The sequence below is a fragment of the Uloborus diversus genome, chromosome 4 (genome assembly GCF_026930045.1).
Source record: "Uloborus diversus isolate 005 chromosome 4, Udiv.v.3.1, whole genome shotgun sequence".
In the NCBI taxonomy this organism is placed as follows: domain Eukaryota; kingdom Metazoa; phylum Arthropoda; class Arachnida; order Araneae; family Uloboridae; genus Uloborus; species Uloborus diversus.
Genome location: NC_072734.1, coordinates 13907367 through 13932816, shown reverse-complemented (window position 1 = coordinate 13932816; position 25450 = coordinate 13907367). Strand labels below are relative to the sequence as shown.

The 25450-nt window shown below is 34.1% G+C and overlaps 1 protein-coding gene across 1 annotated transcript in view; it reads right to left on the bottom strand.

Moving 5' to 3' along the window:
• Positions 1-25450, bottom strand: part of LOC129219835 (pre-mRNA-splicing factor CWC25 homolog) — a 60487-nt gene that overhangs the window by 10873 nt on the left and 24164 nt on the right. Inside the window, exons 4-8 of the mRNA XM_054854140.1 lie at positions 23883-23992; positions 23076-23173; positions 19444-19513; positions 16902-17033; positions 12570-12943 (exon numbers count right to left, since the gene is read on the bottom strand). Of these exons, the coding sequence (XP_054710115.1) occupies positions 12570-12943; positions 16902-17033; positions 19444-19513; positions 23076-23173; positions 23883-23992 (784 nt within the window). The remainder of the gene's footprint in view (positions 1-12569; positions 12944-16901; positions 17034-19443; positions 19514-23075; positions 23174-23882; positions 23993-25450) is intronic.

Below are 25450 nucleotides of genomic sequence, written 5' to 3'. Positions count from 1 at the left end.
CAGGAAAGAGGAACTTAGTCCTTCAGATTTTAAATTAGATCACTTAAATACTTCACAACAAGATATTTTTATTAAACATTTTGATGAAAAATTTTTCTGTGTTTAGTAAATCTGTCAAAGCTTTAGGGTGTTCTGACATTGTCACTCCTTCAGTCATTTTGCGTAACAATAATCCAATTAAGGCCTTACCTTTTGAAATTCCTCAGGCGTTAAAAGGACAGGTTCAGGAAGAATTGGATGAATTAATTGAGGCTGGAATTATTTCTAGAAATGTGAGTCACTATGCGAGTCCGATGATAATGGTACGTAAGAAATCTGGGCCTAATGAACCACCTAAGTACCGTATGGCATTAGATTTAAGATTATTAAATTCCGTCATCGAAAGTTCCACATACCCACTTCCCAAAATTTCTACGTTAATCAATGCCGTCTCATCCTATAAATACTATACCGTTTTGGATCTGCATTCGGCCTATTGGCAAATTCTCCTTCCCAATCATCTCCAAGATATTGTGACTTTCTCGACCGAATTTGGCTCTTTTGCTCATAACCGTTTGCCCTTTGGCCTTAAGGTAAGTAGCAACATTTTCCAATCTGCCGTGGATCAGTTAATTGATGAATTAAAATTGCTAGGAATTCACGGAATTCATGCATTTCAAGATGACTTTTTGGTTTGTGCTGAAAACTTTGACCAGATGGTATCTAAGCTCGAGGCTGTCTTTTCTGTTCTTTCCAAACATAATCTAACTTTATCGCCATCTAAATGTGTTTTTTTCCAGACCGAAATTGATTATTTGGGATTTCATATATCACACAACTGTATTCAACCTATTACTTCTAATATTGCCAAAATTACCAAATTTGCCCCACCTCGCACTGTGCGACAGGTCAAGAAATTCTTGGGGTTATGTGGATTTTATAGGCATTTAATTCACAAGTATGCTGAACGCACCCATGTTTTGACACAATTAACCGCAAAAAATAAACCTTTTGAATGGAATGATGTTCACCAAAAAGCTTTTGATGATCTCCAGTCTACCTTTTTTAAGCAGCCTTTTGTGATTCTTCCAAATTGGAATGAGGATTTCTATTTAAATACTGATGCTTCACTTCAGGGAATTGCTGCTGTATTGATGCAAAAGAGAGATGGTATTCTAAAACCCGTGTCTTATTTTAGTAAAGCTTTGTCAAAGTCTGAACGTAATTATCCTCCAATTAAACTCGAGTTGTATGCTATATATAAGGGAATGACAGCATTCAAGACATACCTCTTTAATAGAAGATTTATTCTCATGTCTGACAGTAAGCCCTTAGAGCGTTACAGCAATGTAACCTCGCCAGCCGATGTTGTTACTCGTTGGTTGTTAGAAATTGGTCAATATTCCTATACTTTTTCATATATCCCTGGCCCTCAGAATATTTTAGCAGATTTCTGTTCTCGGAGCCCTGACCCCAATTTACATGAATCAGCTCTTCAACCCAATGCGGATAAGGAGTTGATCCTTCCCTTTACCGATATTTCCACCCCTGACAATATGCTGTGTGATATACCCTCTAATACTCCTTGTGTCGAATCCACTAATGTGGTTAATTATTTAAGACCGCACCCTACTTCCTATGTGAACCTCAGTCAGGTCATAATTTATGCTCTCATTCATTTGTGTGTGCCCAAACTGATGCACATAATGAAATATCGATTAAAATCTTTTTACGTGAGCAGCTTAATGATCCGTACATTAAAGAAGCTGTTTCCTTTTTGCAAAAGCCTAATCTGCATCATGCTCACAAGCTTAAGGATTTTTTCATTTGTCCAACTACAAACCTATTAATGCATGTTCGCAACAAAACTTGTTTACCTACTATTGTTGTTCCCGACACATTGAAAGCTAAAGTTTTGCAGATTTGTCACATTTCTCACACCGGAATAAAGAAAACGTATGAGGTAGTTGTTAGTAAATATTTTTGGTTAGGAATGTATCGGGATGTGTCGAATTTTGTTTTATCATGTGATTTTTGTATTCGACTGAAGCCCTATTCCATTAAACCCGCCCCATTGCAAAATATTTGGATTCCGAGGAGACCTGGTGAGTTCTGTTCAATCGACCTGGTAGGTCCAATTCGCCAATATGGATATATTTTGACGGTTACTGATCATTTTTCTCGTCACGTTGTCCTTTATCCTTGTAAAAATATTACTGCTAACACAATAGTTAAGCACATGTTGAATTACATTTCTCTATATGGTAGAATGTCGTATCTTCTGTCTGATTTAGGCCGTCAGTTTGACAGTGATGTGTTTCACTCTCTGAACAAGGCCTTAGGTGTTAATTCAGCATTCTTCTCATGCTCATCCCCAGTCCAATTCAATTTCGGAGAGAATTAATAGTCAAATCAAGTCTAGTTTACTGTCTTTACTTGAGCAGAATGTGTCTTTAGAAGTTGCTGTTATGGTTCACATGTCTATATATAATGGGACAACTCATTCATCTACTGGTTTCACTCCTAACATGTTGCACTTGGGAAGGGAACTATCCTTGTTTTTTGACACTTTTGATAATGACGTGCAACCTCGATTTCTTAACATCTCACATTATATACAAAATGTTCTGCAGGATCTTCGCCTAATCTATGAGGAGGCGTACTCTTCTTTACAACTCAAACAGATCAATCAAAACAATAGGCAATTGCCTGCTTCTCACAATCGAAATTTTAAACAAAATGATATTGTATACATGAAGTCGGCTGACACTTTTAAACCTAGATTTGATGGTCCTTATACTGTAGTAAGCAAAGTAGGGGATGTAAATTGTAAAATTAAACTCTTAGGCGATGACTCTGCGCAACCTTTTGTAATTCATGTCAATCGTTTACGTTTAGCCCCACCTCGCAAAAGCAATTTAATGTCTGTTAACACAGATAACAATGTGTCCCACCAACCTCTGCATGCCAGTCAACAAACCCATTACTTTCTCCGTAGTCGTAAGTAATTTAATCATAGGGTGTGCCACTTTCTGTTATGTACGGGCAGTCGTGCTGGTCGTGATTGTAATTCCGGAATCCGTATCATTTTGCTTGTGACTCTCTCTATGTCTTTTATGAACGTAAATTTTTTTTCTCCCCTATGTTTGTTTTCATTGAGGGGCACAGTGATGAGAATGTATTGTTAATACACGGCAAGTCGATCTCATTTTTTCTATTTTTGGAAATGTATTTTTATGTGTTTTTTTTTATTTTTACGTATGACAGGACGCTGTCATATTTTTTGCAGTTGGTACCAACATATGTATGTCAACATGAACGTAACAATTTTTCCTCCACAAGATAATGTCAATCTCTCGATTATGTCCTAATATCTACAACCGGTTTTCCTTATTATGTCTTACTCTTCATGCTTATGAATTTGTCCGTCTCAATCTTAGTGTGTCTTCAACATTCAATTTTTTTTCAAATACAAATTTAGTACTGAGTGTGCTCCTGGTAATTTGGTGCACTACGCTGTTGAACTCTTTAACAATATGAACTGTTTACAAAAAAAAATTTCTACTTGAAATTTTTTACTCATGTTACCCTAATGTGTAACACTTGACGTAGATAGTCAAGATAATGATTCTAATGTTTTTTGTGCATTAATATGTTTCTGTATAATTTAATGCATATCGAGAATGGTCATATTTGAGGGTTATTGCATTTTTTGTATTCATACCTTCTACATGTGTTGGGTAGTTGTGAACTTTTTTGAATGTTTATATTTTTAACTCTTGGTATGCTATGTGTTGTTCACGTAATCACAACTGTGTGTACTTTTTTTGTCCTTTTGGTTGGTCGTGTGTGGCAAATTGTTTTGTGAGCAGGGTGCAATCATGACATGCAAAAAGAAAATGCAAACAGTTCATTTTCTTTGACTTACCCATTTTCTACCTTGACGATAGTATAAAACGGTATCCCATGGTTTTTTTTTTTTTTTTTTTGATGTTACAACTCTTTATGCATTTGAATATATATGATGTATGAATTTGTTGTGTAAAGTTTTGGTAAATTGGAGCTGGACTTAAAATTTTCTTTTTTTTTTCTTTTTTTTTCTTTTGCTTTGCCAGTGTATGTGATAATGCATATCACATTTTTCACCCATTTACATTTTTCCCATGTTTTCAGTCATTTTAATCGTTTTCTTCCCCCATTTTGTTGTTTTTTTATTTTCTTGTGCATTCCACGTTTTCCCCGCGTTCCCCCGTTAAATTTCGCACACTTTACGATATCAAATATGTGACTTATTCACTTTTCCCATCGTTTAGCTTTTTGTCAATTTTTCAAGCGTCGATCCGATTTTTTGCATCTTCTTGTCAGCCATTAAAATGGCGTAGCGTCCCCTTCCCTTCGTTGTTTGGGCGCCAAACGCACTCATTGGTTCCCGCGCATCGCCGCGTACCCGGATCTGATCGCTCATTCGCCAATTCATTTTTCCACCCCACTTCACTCTACTTGCTGCTCTCGGTCCGCTCGGTCGCAATTTCTGCGGCTCCGATTTTTGTTCAACGATGGCGATGATGAAGCATCGGTCCACGGCGTCTGGGGACGGCCGTTGCTCGCCGCGAAATTGTTAAGACCTCAACATGAGGTGAAAGTCTTATTTTTTCATATATGTTTAAAATATAATAATCAAGACCGTTACTTCGTTGCAGCCGAAGATGAGAGCATAGAAGATCCTGTTGGCTATTGAAAAAATTATTGATTCCCATGCAAATTCGTTCTTGCACGTCGGCTGGGTGCGGGCTGACGCGATTGACGTCATCGCCAATCGGCGATCGGCACGTGCCGGGTCGACGTGCATAAGACACGTGCATTGAGATGGAATGGTGTGGTGTTTGGAATGAGTGAGTGAGGGTGACTATCAAGTTGATAGATGGAGATCGTTTTTGTTTTTAAGCGATTCTGTTTTTTATTTTATTTGCCTGTAAATAGTTATGATTAAGTGTTCAAATAAACGACGAGTTTTAAAAAATTAGTTTTTCTTTCAAAAACAACTGCTACATGGGCTTAGAACGTTGGGAAAGTTCAGGAAAGGAATTTTTTATGTCAACAGGTTATGGGCCGTGCCCATGTTGCAATATTTCATTTTGAGAGATATATCGGCTTCGGGGGCCGTAAGGATTGAAAAATCTTATAAGCTTTTTAAAGTCTGAAGATTTTCAAGTTTAAGTTAGAAATTTTGAACATTGCTTTACAGCCATGGCTCTTCTCCCCGAAGGTTTTGAACTGCTCAGCAAAAAGAACTGGGATAGATGGAAAATAGATGTTAAGGTATTACTTCTCGATAAAGGATGTTGGAAATTTATTGAAGGGAAAGTAGTCGCTTTAGATGAAAAGGCAACTAGTCGTGAGCGTAGCGAATTTCTCCTGTTGCAGAATCGCGCTTACACCACACTTTATTATGCTATAAAGCCTGAGTTCAGACCACTTATTCAGGACACTGCAGACGGCAAGAAAGCATGGGAGATTCTACAAGCTCAGTTTGAACCAAAAACGCGAGCGAGAGTTATACAACTTTTGGATGAATTCTTTAACATCCGTTATAAAGATAACGAAGAAATGGGTCTTTTTATAGCTAGAGTTAAATTAGCTGTGAAGAAATTGTATGACGCGGGCCATAGTTTAGATTCGCTTTTTCAAGGTTTCCAAGTCATTAGGCATCTACCGCCGGAATATACCGGTATAATCCAACTAATTTACCGTTGGAGTGATGCAGATTTTGACATCAACAAGATTGCTGAGGAGCTGGTGAAAGAAGAAAGTAGACTGAAACAGGTAAAAGCCGACAATGAAAAACCTGAGGTGAGTGCTTTCAATATTACTAATAGAAGCAAGAAGACAGGAAAAGTAGTAGAAAACAAAGGAAATGCTAAATTTGTTAAAAATACGAAGGATAGAAAGTTAATAGGACCGTGTCATAGATGTCATCAATACGGACATTTGATCGCGCAATGTAAAAGTAACGTAAATCGTAATAACTTTTCGAACTTCAATGATAAATATTCGATGTTAGTTGAGAGTTACATTTCGACCTCTGAATCAGGAGCAGGTAAAGATTGTAATAGGAATCAGTTTCACTGGATTTTTGATTGTGCGGCAACAACGCATTTTTGTAATAACAAGAACTTAATGAAAAATTTTGAAGAAATTTCCGATGTAAATATGGCTTTGGCAGTGGGAAATGCTAATAGTAAAGTTTTGGGAAGAGGAACTGTGAGATTTGCTGTAAAAATGAACGGGAAAGTTAATTGGATAGAGTTAACTAACGTTTTATACAACCCAAACATGAGAAGAAATTTAATCTCCGGTGCACGTTTAGAAGCAGCCGGTGCACATTTTGTTGGTAGTAAAGGAAAAATTTGCGTGTTCTTCAATAATTGGCGAAAGCTATTTTATGCACGGAGAGAAGAGGGTTTATACTATGTAGAACCGTTTGCGTACGATACTGCAGAAAATAAACAAGTAGAAAGCGGATTTAACGTAAATGCCGGTACTGTTAAACAAACGCAAATTGTAGAAAATAAACAAACGGAAGTCGGATTTAACGTAAATGCTGGAACTGTTAAACAAAATCAACTCTCTAACCTTTGGCATAGGAGATTTTGTCACATAAATTATGATTACATCCGAGATACTAGTAAAAATCAAAGCGTGAATGGTCTTCCAAAAATAGAAAAACCAGACGAAAAATGTGAAGTTTGCATTCTAGCTAAGTCAACTAGGATTTCTTTTAAATCAAATCCTAAGACCTCAAATTCTGCACTACAGTTAGTTTTTATGGACGTTTGTGGTCCTCTACCAACGCCATCAAAAAGTGGGAGTAGATATTTTCTTTCGATAATTGATGATTTTAGTCGTTTCGTGAGTGTTTACACTTTAAAACGAAAAGATGAAGTTTTAAGCAAATTCATCCACTATCATAAGAAAATGGAAAGAATAACGGGAAAGAAACTTGTTAGCATTCGTACAGACAACGGGGGCGAATTTTGCAATGAAGAGTTTGAACGGTATTTAAGTTCTTACGGTATTCAAGCCCAAAGAACAAATGCTTATACGCCAGAGGAAAACGGGATTTGCGAACGTTTCAACAAGACAGCTTTAGACGGGATAAAAGCAATGCTAAAAGACGCGAAAATGAACAATGAATGGTGGGCAGAAGCGTTATATTGTTTCACTTTCACTTGGAATCGAATTTGTCATAAAACAACCAAAACCCCTTTTGAAATGTTTTTCGGCAGAAAACCCTCGGTAGTATTCCTAAAAGCTTTCGGAAGCAAAGCTTTCGTTAATGTTCCAAAGCAACGGAGAAATAAATTCGAAATGCGTGCAGTGGAGGGAATAATGATAGGATATGCGATAAATACCAGAGGATATAGAATTTGGTTAAATAACGAGCAAAAAGTAATTGAAACTTGTAATGTTAAGTTTAATGAAAATAAGAATGCAGTGGAAGAAGTCCTGGACCCAATAGAAAAACCTAAAAAACGAACTCAATACTCGGAATTCCATTATGAGTTAGATGAGGAAGAAAGCGCGCAAAATCGCGATGAAGGTGGAACATCTAGTGAAGATTCAACTGAGAAAGTTTCCGAAGAAAACGGATCTGAATTTGCGAAAAGCGCGTCAGAATTGAATTGGGTTAGAAATGCAGTGCCGAGACCAGACGGGACGCGAAATGACATTTATTATTTCTTAGAGGGAACGAAACAAAGATTTAGATCATGTAATGATATAGAAAAATATTGCAAAAGTAAAAATTTAAAATTCGAAAAACAGCTGTTTGATTTCAGCGGAAAGAATGTTTTTTCGGGAAAGATTAAATTTGCAAATGATACGGAACGCGAAACTGAAAAAAATGAAGCGAACATTGTTGAGGTGAAAATTCTGACAAGTTTCAAGGACGCTATAGAATCAGAAAATGCTCAAGATTGGATCGAATCCATGAACGACGAGTTAAATACGATGAAAGAAAGAAAAGTTTTTGAGTTAGTTGAGAGACCGCCGAACAAAACTATACTAGGAAATAGATGGGTATACACGGTAAAAAGGGATGTAAATAATCGAATTTCAAGATTCAAATCGAGGTTGGTAATTTTAGGTTGTCAACAAAGGAGAGAAGATTTTGACGCTATTTTTTGCCCAGTAGTCAATTTTTCAATTATTAGACTATTTTTTTGTATTTTGGTTTGTTTTTATGGTTGGAAAAATTGTCAAGTAGACATAAAAAACGCTTATTTATATGCCGAATTAAAGGAAAGTATATATATGCACCAACCCGTAGGTTTTTGTAAAGATAAAAATAAAGTTTGTCTTCTGAAAAAGTCAATCTACGGACTACATCAAAGCGGAAGAAACTGGTATATAGAAATCGAGAAAGCATTAAAAAATATTAATTTCATTCAAGTAGAATGGTGTAATTGCGTTTTTAAAGGACGAAATACCATCCTATTACTCTACGTAGATGATATCGTAATATTCGGAAAGGAAAACCAGTATATAGATGAAGTCATAAAAAGTCTGCGAAAAATTTTCGATCTGAAAGTCCTCGGAGAAACGAGAAAATTGTTAGGGATCGAATTTTGTCAAGATCATAAAAATTTGTATTTGCATCAACAAAGTTACATAGAAGAAATTTGTGAAAAATTTAAAGAATATAAAATCCCGATAACTTCTTTACCCATAGTAAAGGGAACTGTTATTTCAAAATTAGATTGCCCAAGTTCGAAGTGTGAAATAGAAGAAATGGAAAGAATTCCCTATCGAAGTTTGCTCGGTAGTTTAGCATTTTTAGCAAACCGCACTCGCCCCGACATAACCTACGCGGTAAATGTTTTATCGCAAGTGCAGGAAAATCCCGGAATCAAACACTGGGAAATACTACTTAAGCTTCTAGGTTACGTTAGGTCTACCAAAGAATATAAGCTGAACTTGTCCAAAGTGCGAAACATTGAAATGAAAAGTTTTTCAGATGCCGACTACGCTGCAAGTAGGGACGACAGAGTTTCATTGGGAGGAATGATAATTTTTATCGACGAAGTTCCTATTGTGTGGAAAACAACGAAGCAAAAATGTGTGAGTCTGTCCTCGATGGAATCTGAATATATCGCACTAGCTGACGCGGCGAAAGAGTCTGTGTGGCTGAAAAATGTACTAGCGGATAAAAATTTGAACTTCAGTCTTGGAGATTGTACTTTATTTTGCGACAACAAATCGGCAATTGATTTCACGAAATCAAGTGTAGAAAATGCGCGAACGAAACATATAGACGTTAGATACCATTTTATTCGCAATTTAGTAAATGATGAAGTTTTTAGTTTGAAATTTGTTTCTGGGAAAGAAAATGTTGCAGATTTGTTTACGAAGCCACCTACTAGATTGGAGTTGAAGAAATTTTGTGATAAAGTGTTTGTTTGAATGTGCTTTCTTTTGGAAAGAATGACTTTTCCGGACTTTACGTTTTGACCAGCGAGATGCTGTGTGATTTTTTGAGATTCATTGACTTTGAACTTTTTGACTTTATTTCAAAGTGAACTTATTGAGCTTTAGTTATGCTAAACTTTTTACTTATTAGATTTTCTTCAAATTTCAAATTTTTTTGATTTAATACTGGTGATATTTATGTATTGTGTTTTTGAAATGTTAGTTACATTTGCAATTGATGTTTTTGATGTTGTGAAAGTGATAGTATGTTTGAAGAGTGATTTGCACGGGAAGGGGGCCGATGTTGGCTATTGAAAAAATTATTGATTCCCATGCAAATTCGTTCTTGCACGTCGGCTGGGTGCGGGCTGACGCGATTGACGTCATCGCCAATCGGCGATCGGCACGTGCCGGGTCGACGTGCATAAGACACGTGCATTGAGATGGAATGGTGTGGTGTTTGGAATGAGTGAGTGAGGGTGACTATCAAGTTGATAGATGGAGATCGTTTTTGTTTTTAAGCGATTCTGTTTTTTATTTTATTTGCCTGTAAATAGTTATGATTAAGTGTTCAAATAAACGACGAGTTTTTAAAAATTAGTTTTTCTTTCAAAAACAACTGCTACATGGGCTTAGAACGTTGGGAAAGTTCAGGAAAGGAATTTTTTATGTCAACAGATCCATCACCTGTTTGAATGATGGCGTCCGATGGCGGCACGCGGAGTGCACCTGAATCGTTCCCTTAAGTAACTACCCTTTTGATGTTCTACATAGCATGAGGTGACGGCATGGATCCGCAATCACCTTGAAAGTACCCTGATCCTTTTTAAGCGTGGGACGATCTCAACGTTGTCACCATGGAGATTACAGCCAGCGCCATTTTTTTTGTCTCAACGTACATTGGCCTTCAACGGAAATCGTCAACAATAAGTCATCCCTGAATTACACCCCACCATCTTCATAATGAACTGTCCATCCTCCGTCCATTACAATTTAAATATTTCACCACCCTCCGCGAGAACTCTACGTTTTCTTTGACCTTTAACAAACTTTGCAACCCCTGCCAGCTCCGCCTTTTCTTTTTTGAACTCTTAAGTCTGGATTCCTCGCATTTGTTTTTTTTTTACTATGTGTGAAATGTTCTGGTGATCACCATGCCTAGTGCCTGTCTTCATGTCTGCTTAGAAGTAACATAGAATAAAGAATGTATGGTAATTAATTTTGTGTTTTCTATCGTCTTCAACACACAATCCCCGGGTAAGTCTCTTTTAAATTTTGTTCTTGGGCATTCAAGGCAGTCGTTGGTCTGAGGTTATGCGCGGCAGCGATGCTTCCACTTCCACGGCCTAAAATCGTTATCTTTTTGGTTTTCGTATAACTTTGCAAAATTAATCGCGCGCATCATGACAATCGGATCTTAGAAAATAGTATCGGACTTAGTTGAAAGGCTGTTTGATAGTCATTTTTCCTTGAAATCTCGATCCTCCGTTCTGATCGTTCAAAGCATACTTCTTGCTGTGACTCTGCCGAGTGCCAAGAGTATGAATCAAACTCCTTTCAGCAACACATACAAAATCTAATACCTGGAGAAAGTTAGTCAGTATTTAACATCCGTTCAAGGAACTACAAACACAGAATTTAAAGCTTGATGCATCTTAGAAGAGATCATTCTTTTCCGTAAGCAACAACTTCATGAGTCAACATTGAAGGATTCTATTAATGTACTGTAACTACATTAAAATAAGTTGTTGTTATTTAGTAAAAGATAAGTAAGAGAAAATGAAACAAAGTAACTATCATTAGTATTTTTACCCCTTTTTAATATTTCCACTAATTTATAGACATTGATTACATAAGCTATTGTTTTTCTCATAGAATTCTACTGCTTTTCATGAATATTTGTAAGGCTTTTTTTTTTCTTCCTTAATTTCCCACTCCACATAAGTAGTCACTCCGCATAAGTGGTCAAAAATTTTTGGTCCCTTGAGTGACGATTTAACGAAGTTTTACTGTAATTCCAAAAATTGATTTTATACAGGAATACAAAATAATAATTGCCTTTAAAAATAATAACACTAGCCTGAGAATTTAAACTTTTTGTTTGTTGTCTGAAGTATTAAGAAGAATTTTTCTCTGAGGCTAATGTGCTGAATCCTAATTTTTAATTTGTTTACATTTATCACATCAGGTTTTCTTGCAAACTCATTTTACAAGTATTGTATATTTACGTAAATTTTTAATTTGTTTACATTTATCACATCAGGCTTTCTTGCAAAATCATTTTACAAGTATTGTATATTTACATAAATTTTTAATTTGTTTACATATATCACATCAGGTTTTGTTGCAAAATCGTTTCACAAGTATTGTATATTTACGTACATTTTTATCAAAGTCATGTATAAAACTATTTTTTTCTTTACAGAAAAAAACAACATTTAATGTGCACAACTTGCTGAATTTAATTATATAATTACTCTATGGACGTACGGAAATTACGCTGTAAGGAAAATAAAATTAATTTCAAGGGGATGTAAAGTTTATTCAATTTGAATTATAATTGATAAGTACTATTTATAGAATAATCTGTGCCATCTTCATTACTTTTTATGAAAAAAAGAGCCATGGACAATGACTATGAATAAATGTCTCAAGGCAAAAAAAAAAAACTGCATTTCACTTCGTAACTTATCATGGATCATCTAAAAATTTTTTTAAAAAATTATTTTAAAAGTTATTAATTTTCTGCAGGCAACAACATTGATCTTTTTTTCAAAAAAAAAATTAATTTAAAAGCAATTTTTAAAAAAGCAAATTAAAATTATTTAAAAGAATTTTAATAAGAAATTCGTATTTTGAAATTTAAATGCTGTGAAAAATTGAAAATTCAATTAAGGCAAACAAAATGGACTCTTTTACTGGCAGAAATTTTTTAACTAATAAAATCATTTTGTCAAAAAAGTCTCACTTTTAATTGCTATGCATTTTTTTTTTTTTTTTCACTATTACACAATTTGTGCTCCCTGGTAAAATAAGTGCATGTAGCAATAAACATAATTTATTTCCAAGTCTGGTTCACAACTGTACTGGGGAAAAAAGCTATTACTCAAAAAAAAACTTACTTTTTGGAAGTTCCTCTTGCATCATAATCATCCTTCTTGTGATAAGAACTTGATTTCTTGCTATAATTATCTTCTCGTTCATGATATTCATATTTTGAGCTCCTGTGATCACGAACTGAATCAGCTTCTCGCTTCCTCGAATGATGACTTCTACTTTTATGCCTCTCATCCTCAGAATCATAAGCTCTGTTTTGTGAAGATTGATGCCTTGTGCTTTTATGGGAATCTTTATAAAAGTCATTGGATGTTTTATATGATTCACGGCTTGATTGCTTCCCTTCATATTTTGTATTTGATGAGGAACAAGTTTTACTGTATTTTCTATCAGAGAAATTTTTTTCAGGTTCATAATATCTATCATAGGTGTTTTGATCCTATTAGAGGGAGAAAAAGAATGCATGAAACAGATGAAGGGAAAAGAAACAATGTTTTTAAAAAAGAAATGAATGTTAATGACATTTGTAAGCTATCATAAGTCCATAAAGAAAGTGTTAAGGGACAACAACAATAAAGTCCCACTATACCACACCTCAGTACACAACAGAATCAATTACAGTCGTCCCTTGCTACTTCGCGCTTTTTTCTGTTTTTTTTTTTTTTTTTTTTTTTTTTTTTTTTCCAATTATAGCAATGAGCCTTTTTTATGTTCTTATGTAAATTTTTCATACAAGAGAATTACAAATTATGCCCTTTAAGTAAGGTAAGCTCTTCTTAGGGACTGTAGTTGTACTAGTTGAGGGAGTGAAGATTTCGCCGAAGAAAGTTTATCTCAATTTAACCTTAAACGCTAACTGCAAAGTATAAATCACTGTATTATTACTGGGGAATAAATACATCTCCAATGGTATTCAACAATGCATCAGCTTTTTAAGCTGTATGCATAATACCTTTGATGAGGATAAATGTAGAGGAAGAAAGGGGGTACATACGGTCACTAACTTGAAATTAATTCATCATTGAATAAGTTGAAATTGAGCTATTTTCATAGGTTAGTAGTAGTGTGTAAGAACTGCATGTGTGTGTGTACCAATATATGTATATAATTAATGTGATATCAATTCCGTCTAATATATCTCGTTTTCTCATATTTTGTGCAATATATTAAGTAATACAAATGTAATGTTGGATAAGGGTGCTGTTTCATGTCTAGGGGGCTCTAACTATGTTCAAAACCTATTTAAATTGTCGCCAGTAAGTTTTATGTTCTCTAATTAGGAAAATATTCGGTTTATAAATAGAATCCTACTTTGCGGAAATTCAGTTATCGCGGTGAAGTCTGGAACGAATTAACCACGATAAACGAGGGTTAACTGTATACCACAAATGTTATTACGTGTGACGCTATTCTAAGAAATATATTTTTAAATTCTGCTTCATTTCAATGTGTGAAATCTACATACAGTCTTAAATGCTTACGTTTATTATATGCAATACCTATTTTTCTATCCAAACTATGTTACACAAAAATGTAAATACCTGTCTTCCACTTTGAATTTCTGATGCAGGCTGTTCTGTTGTTAGCAGGCTGTTAGCTGTTCCCTTGTGCATATTTTTATCTAAATACTGTGTGTTAAATTTGTCTAAGATCATGATGTAATTTAAATAAAATTTGAAACCACATTTAGTTCAAGGTCTACTAGCTATACCATGTATTTTATATCATTGTTGTCAAACCAATGGGTACAAAACATGTCCTCCCCTGGGTTTCCAATCCTGATAGGGTCCCAAGATCCCTGGGATCTGGGTATAATATTTAGCGGGATCAATTCCACGGGATTGGGGAGCAAAATCCTGTGGGATTCCCAATCCCATAATTTTTTTCCATTCAAGCATTACCCAGTTTTTGCCAGTCATAAAATGACTATTTTCACAAGCATCATCTGAAGTTTGAATCACCTTCCTTCTATATTTGCAAGAACAGCAGAAAAAAAAATGTGTTTTATAAAATGGATGGTGAGTTTACCATTAAGAACACAATAAAATGAAGTATACTTTACTGAAAATGTATAGGTATTTTTATTCAAGGTTTCCGTTTTCATGCATTCAACAATGAAAAAATGTGTAAAATTTATAATGCAGAAAATTATGATTTAAAAAAATAGAGATGGTGAGTTACAAGTAGTGATGTTCCGGATATCCGTATCCACGGATATCCGAGGAAAAATAAAGGTCTGTATCCGTATCTGTCACTTTTTGACGGATCTTAAACGGATCTTTCTATTCTAAAAATTCTTAAATATTTGAATAAAAGACTCTTAAATTCCGTTTAAATTAGGTTTTATTCCCTATTTAAATTATAAGGTATCATTTCAGATGCCAACAGCCCTCTGAGACATGTTTTTTTTTTCTTTTTTAATTTTTAGTTTAATATTAGTTTTTGATATTAATTTGGAGTTTCTGTTTTTCTTCATTTTGGTTTTTCTCGGCATCCTTCAAAAAAGTAAGACAAAATTCTCTATTTACTGTTTGTAAAGGTGTTTCCCGGCTCTGTTATTCCGTCGGTTGGAGTAATCTGGGTGAAATGGGTCAGCACTGCATTTATGCTGAAATAAAATGCAAAAAAATATTTCTAGCCTATCCAGTAGCAGCTTTACACTCTTGCTCCTGTATCCTACATCTACCGAGCAAGCTAAAAATAATTTTTCACATTCTATCTAAGCATTAATGCAGCGCTGACCCGTTCCTTCTAACTCTCCCTCAATTTTAATGGAGATTTCTTTAAAGAGTAAATCATAGTCTCTATTATATTTTCGCGATAGATGGCATTTTTTGAAGAAACAGTGTTATTATTATGACGGGAATACCTTCCGTAATAAATTTTAAACTTGGATAGTTGAATTGGACAAAAAAATTTTGAGATCCGTATCTGTATCCGCAGATCTTGACACTAATGATCCGGATCCATATCCATATCCGCGGATCAACTTTTTAAGGATCCAGCACATCACTAGTTACAAGTTGCAAAACCCAATAGAGTAGCCTGAATGCAATGTTGGAGCACTTCTGTAAGTATAAAGAATGCACTCAAAACCGTTAACTTAAAAAAAGTGCACAATATATTTCTCCAAAGAAGAAAGCGATGAAAACCCCGACATTATTTACACATTCAGCATGAATATAGAAGAGGCGACTGAAATTTGGATGAAACGCTGGATGACTCTCATGGCAGTGCTCTGCTCAAGTTTTTAAATGTCTCTTTATTTATTTCTGTACCTAAACCTTACCGATCACCATCGTATTAATCCTTGTGAGGATTTAACTGGATGTGGTGATTGGGGGGAACAGAACAGTTCATGAGCGAACAAGCACTCGCTATAACAATTTTGATAAAATACAGAAACACTTTAAAACATTAATTAATAAATAAGATAATGATACACAAAGATTAAATAATTTGGGATATTTTGCCAAATGTCCACCAATTATTTAATCTCAGTAAAACTAACTGCAGTCAAGCCGCAACACATATTTTCATCAAGGACATTATTTTTTGAACAAAAAATCTTCCCGATCCCATACAAGTGATGCATTGTTAAGATACAATAGGCTTTTTAGTGCACACTTTTGCGCTCCAAACCATAATTGCTGATTGATATCTGACTTTGTTGTGCTCTGCAATTGGTGCATGGAATTTGAGAAAGCTACTAATTCGAGTAATAAATGCTGTCCTTCCTAAAAAGTGTCACTTTTTTATTTGACATTAAAATTTAATTTTTAGAAGAATATAGTCAATTCCGGGATCCTGCAGGATTGGTCTGAATTCAGCGGGGAATTGGAAACACTACCCCTACCCTGCATTATAATATGTTTCAAACACAATTATTTAATTATACCAATTCATGAAGTACATATCCAAGATCAAACATACTTTTTAAAGCATTTTTTATCTTAAAATGTACTATTAGAAAAGCATTCTTACTAAGTACTTCATATTGTTTAAAAAAATTTTTAAAAATTAAAAACCTTCTACTAAATGAAATAATATAACTTTAAAAACAAAATACCTCTAGATTTATTTGTATCAAAATCATTTTTGAATGTTTACATGATCCCCCCCACCCCCTCCAGCTAGGTTAAATCTGATCTTCCATTAAATTCATTTCTAGTAGTCTACCTTTGAACAAGCAGCAAGCAGGGACAAAACACTTCAATTTTGATACTAATAAACACAGATGAGAATTTCTCACTTTTGCGCATGATTCTGCTTTTTGAACTTTTGAGGAGGAAAAAAAAATTGCCTTTCTCTGTTCTGTGAATGCACAATCTGTTTATTTTACATACATGGTAAAACAAGAACAGAATCTTTTACAGCACATAAAAGACTGAAATTACCTTTGAATTAGAACTTTTGTGGGTTTCTTTTGATTTCTTCACCGGTTTTTCATCATCTGATTCACTGGAAGCATGCTTCTTTTTCTTGTCCTTCTTGTGCTTCTTATTTTTCTTTCCAAGAGAAGCTTGAAGCTGAAGTAAAAAGAGAAAAATATTGCTTTATTTACAAATCAAGAAAACAATGTAACTTTACAACAGATGAATTCAAGGTAGCAAATTTATCAAAAGAATTTGCACCATGATTAATTGGAGCTTGAGTTATTGGAAACATCTCTGGAGTGAAATAGGAAAAACACATTCAGCACTGGGCAGAAATAATCAAAACAGTGAGCTTTGGAAAAAGAGATGCGACAAAAAATTTCAAGTTTTAATAATGAATGTAATGTCAATGAGTAAACTACAAAGAGAGTTTTGAATTCACTTCATCTAGAAAATTTTTCAGAGCTATATAGTCAAACCTCATTCCTTCAAATATGCCTAAAATGAATTACTTCTAAAACAAACATTTGCAATCCCTGCTCTATTATTCGTTGTTTCTTTACTAATAAGTACCTGGACGACCGAGCCTCGCTCGGCTCGAAAAGTTTTTTTGGGCAATCACGATTGCTTATTGCTTTTATTTGACTGTTTTGATGTCCTATGATTTTATTTTCCCGCCAGCACCCTCTGCAGCACCACCGTCGGCCGGCCGCCACACGATGTTGCTCCTCTAGCGAAAACCGTCTCCAGGTTGTGTCAATATTTTACACACAGGCGCATACATACACAAATACATACACACACAAACATACACCAACACACACATACACACAACTACCCACACATTCATGCCTGCACACAGACACAAACACATATGTCTACACACACATACACATACCCCTACACACAAACACACATACCCCCCCCCATACACAAACACACACGCCTACATACACACACACTCGTGACTGTGAAAAACATAATTTGAATTCAAGATGACAAAATTCAAATTTTTTTTTTGTCAACTCATGTTTTTTTAAGGTTCGATACTTTTTCAAATATACTTGAAACGCATCACGTTAACGAAATATTATGATTCTCGCCAGTTGTTGGATATGCTTCCGAAAAATGAGAGATATATATGTAATCACTTGATCAGCATTATAATCATTTCAGCTATAAGAAGTCTACTACTGAATGTAGGCCTCCTCTCCCCCACAGTCATCCACATAGGGAAGCTCTGAGCTGGTTCCGTATACATATTTAACGCAAGGTATTGCCAAAAAAGTAGTTTCTAAGACCAAATATTGCGAAAATAAATATGAAAACATTGCTAGGATTGAAAATGCGCCTCGACACCATCTTATAACACTAAAGTACCAAACAAAGATTCTGAATGCAATTAAATCAACATTTTGCTTTAAACTATCTGTTACATTTTTGTTTCCACTATGGTGAAATCGGTTTTAACCCAATACTTCCCTCCATTCTATGTTGCAATTCAAGATTTTATCCCAATCGAGATTTTCACTTGGAATAAGTACTTTTAGTGTAGTTGGTCACTTTACGCCAGAAAATGCTACATGCAGCATGCTATCCAAAAAAAACGATGATCCACAAACCACTCCAACAAATTATGACAACAAAATATAAACAATCTCAAGACATATGTTTTTTTGAAATAAAATTTAGATGTGTGATTTGAAAAAAACATATAAAACTATTTGAAGGGTAAAAAAGAAAATAAGTAAATAAAATAGCTATAGTTTTGCTTTAAAAAAAAAAGCCTTACATTGACTTACATAGTGCTTTTGAATTTGTTTTTAGCCAAGTGTGATTGAAATGAGCCAAAGTGGCTAATATCAGCCAAGCCAGGCAACCATAAGCAAGTTTAAAATTTTAAAGCGAGAATGGACAAATTTTCATTGCTATGGTTGCAAATCGTCTGCCTTATGTGTCAATTCACAATTTTTTTCAGGGCTGAACTCAATTAGACTTTATATTAAAAAACTCTTTTTTTGTAAAAAATAGCTTTTTTACAGAAAAAACACTGATGTAGATGAACTTAGAATGCTAAACTACAATTAAATCCAAAATTTCATCCAAACTGTTTGAGCCATTTTCGAGATACGAAATATAAATATATATACATACCCACAGGATTGCTCATTTAGATATAAGTTGTTATCAAGTTTAAGTATCAAAGTTTGGATCTCTGTCGGCAGTGGCGGCTTGTGGGAGGGGCCAGAGGGGGCCAGGGCTCCCTCACTTTTTTCAGACAATAATTTAACTTTTTATTTATTTTTCTTTTTTTTTTCCCCTTTCTTTTTTTTTTTTTTTTTTTGCATATGTGCTTGAAATTAAAAAAAAAAAGAGTACCGTATTTTCTTGCCTATAATCTGAGGATTATCTGCTGTTAAAAAAGTGTAAAATTATTGAGGTGCGGATTAGATATGCAGTCATGGATTATCTGCTCTTTAAGCTTTACTTTGTGGGAAAAAAAGTTAAAAGATTTGGCTTAAGTACAACACAAAACGACAATACAAATAAATCAATATCTTACCAGCTGTTGCAATTGTTTCATTTTCACAGGATTCGTTAATAAATTTTTTCTCTGTTCTTTTTCTTTTTTCCTGAAAAGCAAATTTTGAAGTAAATAAATAAACAAAACTCAAAGTACCCAAATAGAAAATGCAGAATAAATTTCCCAGACTAAGTGTACAAAATTTTCCTATTATCCAAGATATGATTTTCCCCATTTTTCTTTTGAATAATATTATTTAAACAGTCTTCACCTCTCTTTTTAATATTCATTTATATTTGGCATTTACAAAAAGTTTTTACAAAAATTGGTGTAATCGTAACATAGCCAACACAGATTGAACTTAACTGTCAATCATATTGTCCCCTCAGAGAAACAGTAGGATATCTTAAGTGTTTTATTCCTGGGATTAGATGTCTTACTGCTGCTCTGAGGCGATGATAAAAGAAATAATGCAATGGATTTAAAGCAAATTATAAATGTACTGTTGAACATATTTGTCCAACTGCATGTAGGATTTTTACAATTGTTGTTAACATAACGATTTTTTCTCAATATGGTTTCAGAATTTTATGGTTTAATTTTGTTTTATATTATACTAAATGCCTAAACAAAGTGCCAGTGTGCTTTCCTTTGGGCAGTAGAATGTCCTTGAGAACGTAGTTTTAATTAGTATCTCCGCTAATTATAGTTGTAGAAAAATGAATAAATTACTTTTAAATGTAAAAAAAAACTGCCTTCAAAAAACACCTAGGAACTGAAGAGCAAAAAATAACCGATTACACTTACATACTATTTCCTATCCAAACCTAGAAATGAACCTTTCCGAAAGCAAATGCACAAGTCACAAAAAAACAACAAAAATCGCTTTAAGTTTAAAATTGTAAATTTTAAAATTGTAACATTGTAAATTACATTTCACAACAATACGCATCACACAACCCTCGATAAAGCTGTCATAGATTTAGGAAAAAAGAACTTTGCGAAAGGACGAGTATACATAGCTCTCAGCAGAGAGTCAAGAGTAATAGCTCGATCTGATTTAGAACCCTTTAAACTTTTAACTGAATCTCACGATGAACGAGCATTAGCAGAAATGCAACAATTGATACATCTCATTTTTGATGAAAAGTAGACAGGATTCAGTATTTAATTAGAACCATTTAAAAGTTTACGGTTTCCCAAACTATAAACTGTAAATTGCAAGTCATAAAATTGTAAATTATAAACTGTAACATTGTAAATTGTAATTTATGTTTCAGAACAATACATGTCATTTAACTCATGATAAAAGTTGCATGGTTCTTCAAATGCCCCCATTATAGATGAAGATAAAAAATTCCACTAGAATAAATGTTATGTTTGCTTCAGAGAATCCTTGATTCAAAATTTTCAATAATAATAGTTTTTTAGTACTTTCTTTCACTATGGGTAAAGAAAACACATACCTTTGTTTTATGGCATTTTTTTTTAACAATGGGTTTTATACTTAATCGTTTATGAAGGAAATTACATGAAATTTATTGTTTTTTACCCACAACTTTTCTCTAAAGAGCAAATAAGGTAAATCAAAGATTTGGAACCTTAGAGTAAAGTTAGACCACCGCCTATCCACCTAAACAAAAAATATCATAAAAACCGGTTCATTAAGTGAGACGATATACAAAGTTAATAATCAAATCACTTTAAATCTGAGTATGATATTTGAAGAGTTCTCTCAATTTCATCAAACCCAAAGTTGATTACCATTAGACCACCAGGGAAGAATACTGTTTCAAACAAAAAAAAAAAAAAAAGAATTTTCCTAATCGGTACAGGCAGGGGCGTACACAGAAATTTTGGGGCCCGTCACAAAAGACTTTTTCGGGACTCTCTCCATATTGTTCACTGCTATAGTTCACCACTACTTTTAAAAATATTGGGCCCTCTTCACTCTCAGACCCGGGCCAACAGGTGTTCTTTCTCCCCCTCCACTGGGCACGCAACTGGGTACAGGTGTTTTCGAGTATTTACAGGGCCAGATTTGGAAGCATGGAGGCCCCGGGACAATAAAGCAGTGGAGGCCCCTAATCAACGTTCGAAAAGATCATCATATTTTTGAAAATATCCAATACTTTGATATATGTCCGAAGATTTTGATACATGTATATAGCCGATATTTTCGACTTGTGAAAGTTAGGATATTTTGCAAAAATTTTATTGTGGGGGAACCCTTGGTTGAGGAGGCAGCGGGGCAGTAGCCCCGCCTGCCCTCCTCTAAATCCAGCCCTGAGTATTTATAGAACATTGTACAAAGAAAAAACAAATCTGACGAGTTCAGAACCTCCTCCTTTTTTTAAAGCCTCCTAATTAGTATAACCCTAATTTCAAATTAAACTAGCAGAATTGTGAAATAGTAAATCTAGAATACTGGTCAAACTTCAGGAATCAGACACCAGTTATTGCCATATAATTAAAAAATATAAATTAAATCATCGGGGGAGGGGCGTTCTGTATTAAATTCTACTTGGATTGGACACTAAATATGTTTAAAAACTGAAATATATATTTTTAAAAAAACATTTTATGACTAAATAAAGCTATTTTAGTTCAAAATAATATTAAGGTAATTGATTCAGCAATTAAAGTAGCAAAGTATATTTAATTTATTTCTTTGCTACGTAGTAAAACATTAGTAACACCTAAAGGTAAAAATTAACAGGTGGCAAATATTAATCATCCATATGCCGCGAGAATTATCGTTCAAGACAAAGGCAAAACCTTTGCTGTGAAAATGCACCGGTCACTGAAAAACCACGTAACCTGTGATGTGTTCCGCCTTCTGACATAAGCTGGATTACGTATCCACAACGTGTGAAATTCAAAGTTTCTTAAATTTATCCAGCACCCCTTATCCGATCCAGACCAAATTAGCATGGGACCATCTGGGAAGTATAACCTTCCAAACAAAAAAAGAAATTTCCAAATCGTCCAGTAGTCTTGGAATAATACGAAAACATATATAAAAAGCCGCAAGACGAAATCATAACCTCCTTTTTTGAAGTCTGTTAAAAAGTCTAAATATGACTGAAAAATTACAACTCTATCGATACCTGGTTTGATTGCAAATCTCTGGCATTTAGAAGAAATTAGAGTCACATTGAGATGCATACAAAGATTCATGCATTCGCTTTTTAATATATAAGATGACTTTCTTCCATCACTTGCCACTTTTTGGAAATTGGTCCCCCCCCCCTTTTTTTTCCAGTTTTTGACAAATTTATTGCCATTATTTTGATTTGGTTGCATTTTGAGAGGCAGAGCATTACATTAACTGTTAATATTCTTATGGGGAGCTAGAGATGTTGAAAAGTTCAAACACATGAACATTTGTAACAAGTCATGGGGGTAGAGCACTCCTCTGCCTGAACACACATGCCCTCTATAGTGAACATTCGCATATAATTTGAACATGTTTGGTCCCATGAGTGTTCAGAATAAAGAGAATCTACTGTAAATCCCACACTCCAGCAGTTTAAGAAGGAAATTCCTCAAATTATAACAATTTCACTAATTTTCAAGGTTTGTGACAACTTAGCAATTGCAAACACAATTCTTCTCCCATAAAAAAGAAAATTCCACACACAAATATCTTACAAAAAATACGTACTTACATTATACAGAAAAGCGGATCCTCACGAATCTTATTTGCTAAGTCTACAGTAGCTGTGCCAGTCAGATCTTGACTACTGATACATGGTACCACCAATATCTAAATCTTTAAATAAATAAAAACAATAATAAGTAAAAAAGTAGAATAATATTAAACAGCATTTCACTGATTTCCCAATCCAGACAATATGCTAATATTATATGTGAGGTTTTTTTCAAAAATATGCAGGCATTGCAGTGAATAACCTTCTGAGGTTTACTACAATTTACTTGTGCAGAAAAGGGTAACTTCAGGGATGCACAAACTGAAACTTTTGGGGGAGGGAAACTCTTGTTATCCGAATAAAATCAAAAAAAAAAAAAAAAAAAAACAGATTTAAACATTTAAAATATGCTTCAAGCAAAAATAATATGTTTCTTTACAACCCTGGGCCTGAGTCAGGGGATAGGCTTTTATTATTCTGGTTGTAATTCAAAAATTAATGTTAGCATATGAGATGGCAAAGATAAATAAAAAAAGAATTAGATTCTGAAATAGCCCAAGATGAGTTAAATTCTGAATTGTGTTCAGAATTATTCCAAGAAACTTCAAATAATGGCACCTTCTAAAGCCCTAAAATTTTCAAAGGTTTTCCGAAAGCCGCACCAAGGAAAAAAGTTAGATGGATCAAAAAGTCACATAGTTGCATGCATTGCAACCGACATGCCAGAAAAAAAGAAATTTGAAGAAAAGGCGGGAAAAAAAGTTTCAGTTAAGCAAAAAACTGGGAAACTGCAGTTAAAAAGCAAAAACAAAAGAATAAAAACACCAAAACTTTCTGAGATTGAAGAGAGTTGCAGTTCTTTTGAACTAGATGACAGCTCATCGGATGATTATTGTGAAAACTTAGATGAAGTTGAACTAGGTCAGACCCGGGACCTAAAAGAAGAGGATTTTGTCTTAGCTCAATTCCCTTTAAGTGGAAAAAACTCAAGCCGGCATACTTTCTATAAATATGTACCAGTAATTACAAAGTGTTATGATAATGAGGTAAGAATACAGTGTGCCTGAAGAGTTTTAACGCCTCTAAAAACAAATTCATTTATATAGATAATGATATTTTTGAATATTAGCATCCAAGGTATCCTGGGAAAACTGCCTAAGCCAGATATCCATTCAGAAGGGAGAGTGCTTATAATGCAATTTCCAGGATGTATTAATACTTTGCAAAAACACTAAAATTTAACCTTTGCTTATTTTTTATTTAAATACTTTACTGAATTGTTTAAATGCTGTACTGAAATGATGAAACGCTGTTGCAAAATGCTCTTTTATAACTCTGTACCGAATTAAGTTTCTTTAATAAACTAGCTAAAGGTACTTATTTTGCAAACTTTAGGTAAAAATGCAGTGATTATTCAGCTCTCCCATTGTGGCCCTACTTAATGTCTCATAGTGGCTCATCACTGGTCCACAGTGAAACACTTTTCATCGAATTTATAAAGCCTCATAACTTTTTTTTCTAACTTTAAATGAGCTAAATTTGATGCAATATACTATAATTTGATACCTTTAATATAATCAAATATGTTTCTGTGCTTTTGAACTCACCAATATGCGAAAAATAAAAAATGTTTTTTGTTTCATTGTTGGCCCACCCTCCCCCACTTCACTTGGTTCATTTTAAATCTTGGCAATCATTTATCATTTTGTTCATTACCGGCACATTGGTCATAGCTGCATAGAAGCTACATGTTTGGCGATATCATATGTTACTTCACCTTTTTAATGGGCTTTCAAATGAAACAAGCCTTTAAACAAGACTAAAACTCACATTAAAATGAGAATTAAGTTAATAATTAAAGTAAAATATTAAATTGCAAAAAAATTCCCCAAGCAACAAAAACGCCATTAAATAAAGTAAAAAGTTTGATTCAAAATGTCTGCCAACTAAATTAAAAAAATAATAATAATAATTAAAGAAGAAACTTAAAATTTAAAATTCGCCATCAAGTAATGAAAATGCTATTGAATAACTTGAAAAGTTTAATTCAAGTAATATGCTAACTATAAAAAAAAAAAAAAAAAAAAAAAGCAAAATGTTAACCCAACCAGATAAAACATACATGAAATTATTAATTAACATTAAAATATAAAATCAAAAAATAGGTGCAAATGTGGCAACGAACATAAATTTTACTTTTCTGTTTTCGCTAACCGAGAGAAAGTAAAAAGACCAATTCACGAGAAAACTCGTGGTAATCAATTCCTGAATTGTCAAAATGATCCTTCCGACTGCCCACACATTCTTAGGTACATATGCATGTGTGGAGGGGCTTAAAAAATTACTCAACATTCATATGAGGGTGAGTAAAAAGGAAAATTAGGCTAAAATTT